Source organism: Electrophorus electricus, chromosome 3 (genome assembly GCF_041902795.1).
Source record: "Electrophorus electricus isolate QZ-2024a chromosome 3, ASM4190279v1, whole genome shotgun sequence".
Classification (NCBI taxonomy): domain Eukaryota; kingdom Metazoa; phylum Chordata; class Actinopteri; order Gymnotiformes; family Gymnotidae; genus Electrophorus; species Electrophorus electricus.
The window spans coordinates 10,640,984-10,646,384 of NC_137499.1; the positions used below are offsets into that span (position 1 = coordinate 10,640,984).

General features: G+C 43.3%; 1 protein-coding gene across 1 annotated transcript; it reads right to left on the minus strand.

Moving 5' to 3' along the window:
- Positions 1-1,883: 1,883 nt before the first annotated feature.
- LOC113574061 (inosine-uridine preferring nucleoside hydrolase-like) lies at positions 1,884-4,784 on the minus strand. The gene is made up of 6 exons (XM_027004725.3): positions 4,712-4,784; positions 4,241-4,428; positions 3,875-4,054; positions 3,411-3,522; positions 3,060-3,196; positions 1,884-2,730 (listed from the first exon to the last, which is right to left on the minus strand). Exons 2-6 carry the CDS (start codon positions 4,415-4,417, stop codon positions 2,383-2,385), a joined length of 954 nt encoding a protein of 317 aa, XP_026860526.3. The 5' UTR covers positions 4,418-4,428; positions 4,712-4,784; the 3' UTR covers positions 1,884-2,382.
- Positions 4,785-5,401: the final 617 nt, after the last annotated feature.

The following is a 5,401-nucleotide window of genomic DNA, read 5'->3' on the forward strand; positions in this document are numbered from 1 at the left end:
TCACTGTGTGTGACAGGTGTCTGCACGCGCGACGGTAAGCTACGTCGCGCGCACCGCCAGAGCGTGCGCTACGTCAGCTCTATAGGGGCGCGAACAGAAGATGGAGCTGAAACTAAAACGCCTAAAGTAGGTTATACACCACTTTGGTTAAATTAAAGGGCACAGGGCTCACTGTGACTGTGGGGTATGCTGAATAAATTTCTTTGTGCAATAACTATTCCCTCTAATGGACACATCCAGAAAGAGATTTTAAATGACTAACAGTCTTAAACGAAAACGGGTATTTGACGTTCAGACAATGTGCATATGAAGTAGCTAATGATAATTAATCTCTGGTTAATAAAGGCATTCGCTATTAGTTGTTTTGGGTACATCGTAGGGGAAGCTTGGGTACAATGAAAGTTTTTGAAATCAAATGTGATATTTCAAATATCTTGCTTCAAGAATTTAAAAACGGCTGTTTTTCAGCACAATATACTCATGGAATTTGTGAACACACACACACACACACACACACACACACACACACACTCACCAAACAACCTGTCCGTAGCCGAAAAAAGCTTTTAGATACTTGTTTAAAATGTGCACACACATGCATAAAGGAAGCACATATGTAGTCACTTTATTTTCTTTATTTCACAGTTCAGAGAATAAAAGGCTTAAGTATTTGTTATGAATACAAAGATCATGTGTGATATAATGTCCCTTGTTGTCGGTAATGTCCTTACTGTGGTGTGCTTGAAAGCTCGGTGCTATTATATACTGACATGATTGATGCTCTAAACCCACACATCAATGTCTTAAGACATCTCATGACAAACTTGGGATGTCTTAGGGCGTCGTAAAATAGCTTAAGATTGGTAGATTCTGAAGACCGAGTATGTTTCAAATTGAGCACAATGGTGTCCTCTCGTGGCAATCATAGGAACATGCAGGTGTGTATATTGCCTGCTGTAGTGACGGTCCAAGGCGGATAAAGGCTCCGTAACCTGATTTCAGCACGGCGCATTAGCAGTGAACGATCCCCGCAGGCCTGCCATTCTGTCGCCTTTAGTAACACTAACCTCTAACGTAGTTATTTGTCTACTTACTGCACATGAAATAACGATTAAAAAAAGGCTTTTTTTTTTAAATGAAGAGAGAAATTAATTCATTTAACGCTAGTTATTATTTTAGTGCTGCGTCTTGCAACAATTTGCCAGTTTGATAGTCGAAAACACACCCACCCCTTTGGGCTAACAAGAAGATCCAAAATAGAAATAAACGTCTGGCTACAAAATCCAGTATCTCTCTTTCTGCTTTACGTCACCAGTTTGGAGGAGCTGACCAGCTGTGAAGTCTGTTCTCATTTTCCACTACCAGTATCTTTTTTGAAGGCCATCTGTTCCTTGTCCCAAATCTTCAGCTCATACACGCCTGTCCTCCAACTCAGCACTAACTCACTATGTACGTCACCAGCTAAGCTATGCGTGTTAATATGCTCTAAGCAGAGTTCATTTAAATAATTATTATAATAATTAAGATTTTTGCACTAATTTCTCCTTTACTGGAAATGAAAAGCACATGGCTTGATGCATAACTAAATTAAACTAAACACTAACATATCTTGGTCAGTTCCCAATCTTCCTGTTTGAGGCCACACTAATGCGGACCTACTGTATAATTAAGGACATACATCAGCAATGTAAATTGCTCCCATAAAATGACATGAGTAAAAATAGATACATTCCATCAATATTTTGAGTAAATGTAAAAAAAAAAGACATTTTCAAAAATATTAACCTATAGAAAGTTCATTTTACAATAATGTGTATGTACATGTATGTGTACCAACCAGTACAATACATTTTCTCTCACAAGGATGTGCGTTAGATGGTCAATAACTGTGTTTATTATATACAGGTTAAAGGTTCTGTTGTGACTCCAGCCAGCCATGGACATACATGTGCTCACACTTACAGACAAGGGCAGTCTGTGTTCAGTAGCTGTGTGTCGCAGTGTGGTCAGCAGCTGTGTGTGGTTGTGTGTTCAGTAGCTGTGTGTGGCAATGTGTTCAGTAGCTGTGTGGCGGTGTGTTCAGTGGCTGTGTGTTCAGTAGCTGTGTTGTGGTGTGTTCAGCGGCTGTGTGTGGTGGTGTGTTCAGTGTATTCAGGGGTTTGTGTTGCGGTGTGTTCAGTGGCTCTGTGTGTGGTGTTAGAGGTGTGTGTGTGCTTGTTGTTAGAGGTGTGTTATGCCATAATTCTTAAACAAGTATGATACATTTCAAGAACAACAGTTTTAGAAGTATTTATCTTTAAGCAGGTAGAGTACAAGTACAGAAGAGTTTGTAAACAAAAACAACCAACCAAACAAACAATATGATTATCCCAAACTGAAGCTCTAGTTAAGAGCATCCATCATCATCCTCTTAAACGTCTCCACGTTCACCTTTTTCATGATGAACACGTTCCTCTGCTCTGGGAGGAAGCCGACTGTGTCCAGCACCAGCATACCTCTGGTGTACCTGCCACAAAGCTCCACAGAGACGGCCATCTCCTCGTACTGCGTCACCAACGTCTCGTCTATGGCGGCCGCCATGGCGTATGAGTCACATGACACAAATCCCACGCCATCCACCATCTCCCTCTGGAACCGGTCCTGGTACGCCACCTCCATGGTATGGCGGAATATTCTCTTCATGAAGTCGGCCTTCTCAGAGTCCTGGGCCAGCCACCCGTCACAGAACGACTTGGGTCAGAACAGCAAGCACAAAAGAGCGATTCTTACAGGAAACCCAGACCAAAACTGTTAGAGGAAAACTGGAAAATGCTGAGAGAAACTTGAACAAATAAATCAGACACTAAAATGGATATTAAAAAGAATAATAATAATAAATCAAACAACCACAGAGTGTTTACAGGCAAACTGATACACAGAAAAAATATTTTAATAAAAATTTTCATGAAATTGGGAGATACTCAAATATAACAAACAGACAAAAATGCCTGTAAGCTGAAGCTTTTCTGAGGAGGGTTTAATGGTAGCGGCCAATGTGGAGAGTGGAGCACTTCCCTCACCCAGGGCAGCTTGTTACGGCAGGCAGACTCCCATGTTGTTATGTAGGTGGGACAGAGGAAGGAGCTCAGGACGATGGAGGCAGCCTCAGGGTCAGCGGCGAAGTTAAACTCTGCGCACACTGTGGCGTTGCCTCGAGCTGGAAGCAGAAGTAGGCTCTCTCACCTCAACAGTGTAAGAAAACAATCCTAAATTTTTAATCTAGGGGAATAGGAAACCTTGGCAAATGGAGAACTGATAACCATTAGAATTAGGACCCTGGATTATACCGTTTCAAGCCATGAGACAGAGGAGAAACTGCCCAAAAGCTCCTAATTGTGGTGATAAATATCAGTCAGCAGCAGAAAGCTCACAGTCTGTGTTTCCTCCCATCACGTAGAGGCCTTTGAGTTTCTGTGGGAGAGAGGGGTCGATCCGCACAGCCAGCGCCAGGTTAGTCAGGGGAGCAGTGGCGACGACAGACACCTGGGAGTGCACACAAGATATGTGGGAGCCACACTGCAGACACGCACAGAGACATATGGGAGACGAGACACACAGCGTGGCGGACATATGGGAGATGAGACAAACAGTGTAGTGGACATATGTCAAATGAGACACACAGTGTAGTGGACATAGGGGAGACGAGACACACAGTGTAATGGACATATTGGAGATGAGACACACAATGTAGTGTGGTGAACGGTGAACAGTTGGTAGAGCAGGTTAGTAGGTGCAGGCACCTCCAAGGTCATAGTGAACACATATACAGTCATACTGATGAATATGTAAGTGGCTCTGCACAAATGCTAAAACATAAAGACTGTCTCTCCTTTACCTCACCCGAATGCTCATTGGCCAGGCGAATGAGGGCAGCCACAGCGCCCTCCCTCTGCAACTGCTCCAGACCTGCCCCCTGGGGGTCAGGGACATCACCTAGACCATCCTGTCCATGGAACCGCTCAGCATTCAAGGTCTTTCCCAGTAGAGATCTCCCTGCCCCACAGAACACTGGGATCTGTAGGCATGAACAACAAAGCAACAGCACTTGAAGAATGACCCATCATTCCCAAATGCACATCAGAGTGACTGCAGAAAAACTTCACACAAGTGTCACAGTGTGGGGCAGTCCTTTTGTTATGTAGTTTTAGTTTGACATATATCTAATCATTACTGTAACTGCTAGGTTTCAAAATAAGAGTACCTCTTGCCGCTGACAGACTTTGAGCACCCGCAGAGTGTTCTTACACACATTCTCCACTGAGGTGTTGCCATGGACACACGTGATGCCCACGATCTGGACGCCTGGTGAGGCCAAGGCCATCATTATCGCCTGGGCGTCGTCCACACCACAGTCCACGTCTAGCAGGAGCTTCTTCATGGCGGCCCCGCCTGATACCCACACCAGTAAGTACTCACGGAACTGTAATTGGTTCTTGGACACTGTATTTGATTCACTGCTCCCATGGCAGTGCATACAAAGATCTATATCAGCTAATAAAAGTCCCCATGAAATTGTTTAAAACCATCACACATAAGCCAGCACACATAATTAATCAGTATCATCAACTTTTAGGACTTAAATCATGCTACATTTTTCATCTAAGATCTTGCGCAGTGGTGGTGAAGTACTGACTCTGAATAAGGCACATGAATCACTGTGCACAAAACTCACATTGGCCTTGCTTCTGGCTGGACAGTAACCTATGTCTGTCTGGTCGTCTCAACAGCTCATAATTAGATGGACAGTCCAGTGACCTCCTAGAAAGTCAAACCAAACATGTCATCATGCCATTGAAAAACAGGCTGAATGTTTGTAGTGTTTCTACAGCCTGAGAAGACCACAAAGAAAAAGCACTGTTCAGTACTGCTATCAGGTTTAGACCATGGTAAATCATTGTTCAGTATTGCCATCAGGTTTAGATTTACCATGGGGTAAATCAGAGTGTTGAGTACTGCTATCAGGTTTAGACCATGGTAAATCAGTGTTCAGTACTGCTACCAGGTTTAAACATGGTAAATCAGTGTTCAGTACTACCAGGTTTAGACCATGGTAAATCAGTGTTCAGTACTGCTATCAGGTTTAGACCATGGTAAATCAGTGTTCAGTACTGCTGTCAGGTTTAGACCATGGTAAATCAGTGTTTAGTACTGCTACCAGGTTTAGACCATGGTAAATCAGTGTTCAGTACTGCTGTCAGGTTTAGACCATGGTAAATCAGTGTTCAGTACTGCTATCAGGTTTAGACCATGGTAAATCAAGTGTTTAGTACTGCTACCAGGTTTAGACCATGGTAAATCAGTGTTCAGTACTGCTGTCAGGTTTAGACCATGGTAAATCAGTGTTCAGTACTGCTGTCAGGTT

What these genes read in the sequence shown, in the direction of transcription:
- LOC113574061 (XM_027004725.3), bottom strand. Translation starts at nt 4,417, where the DNA reads ATGAAGAAGCTCCTGCTAGACGTGGACTGTGGTGTGGACGACGCCCAG. An exon ending in CCAATGAGCATTCGGGTGAG is followed by an intron (nt 3,523 to 3,874) that starts GTAAAGGAGAGA and finishes GTGCACTCCCAG; the next exon opens with GTGTCTGTCGTCGCCACTGC. An exon ending in GATGGGAGGAAACACAGACT is followed by an intron (nt 3,197 to 3,410) that starts GTGAGCTTTCTG and finishes TTCTGCTTCCAG; the next exon opens with CTCGAGGCAACGCCACAGTG.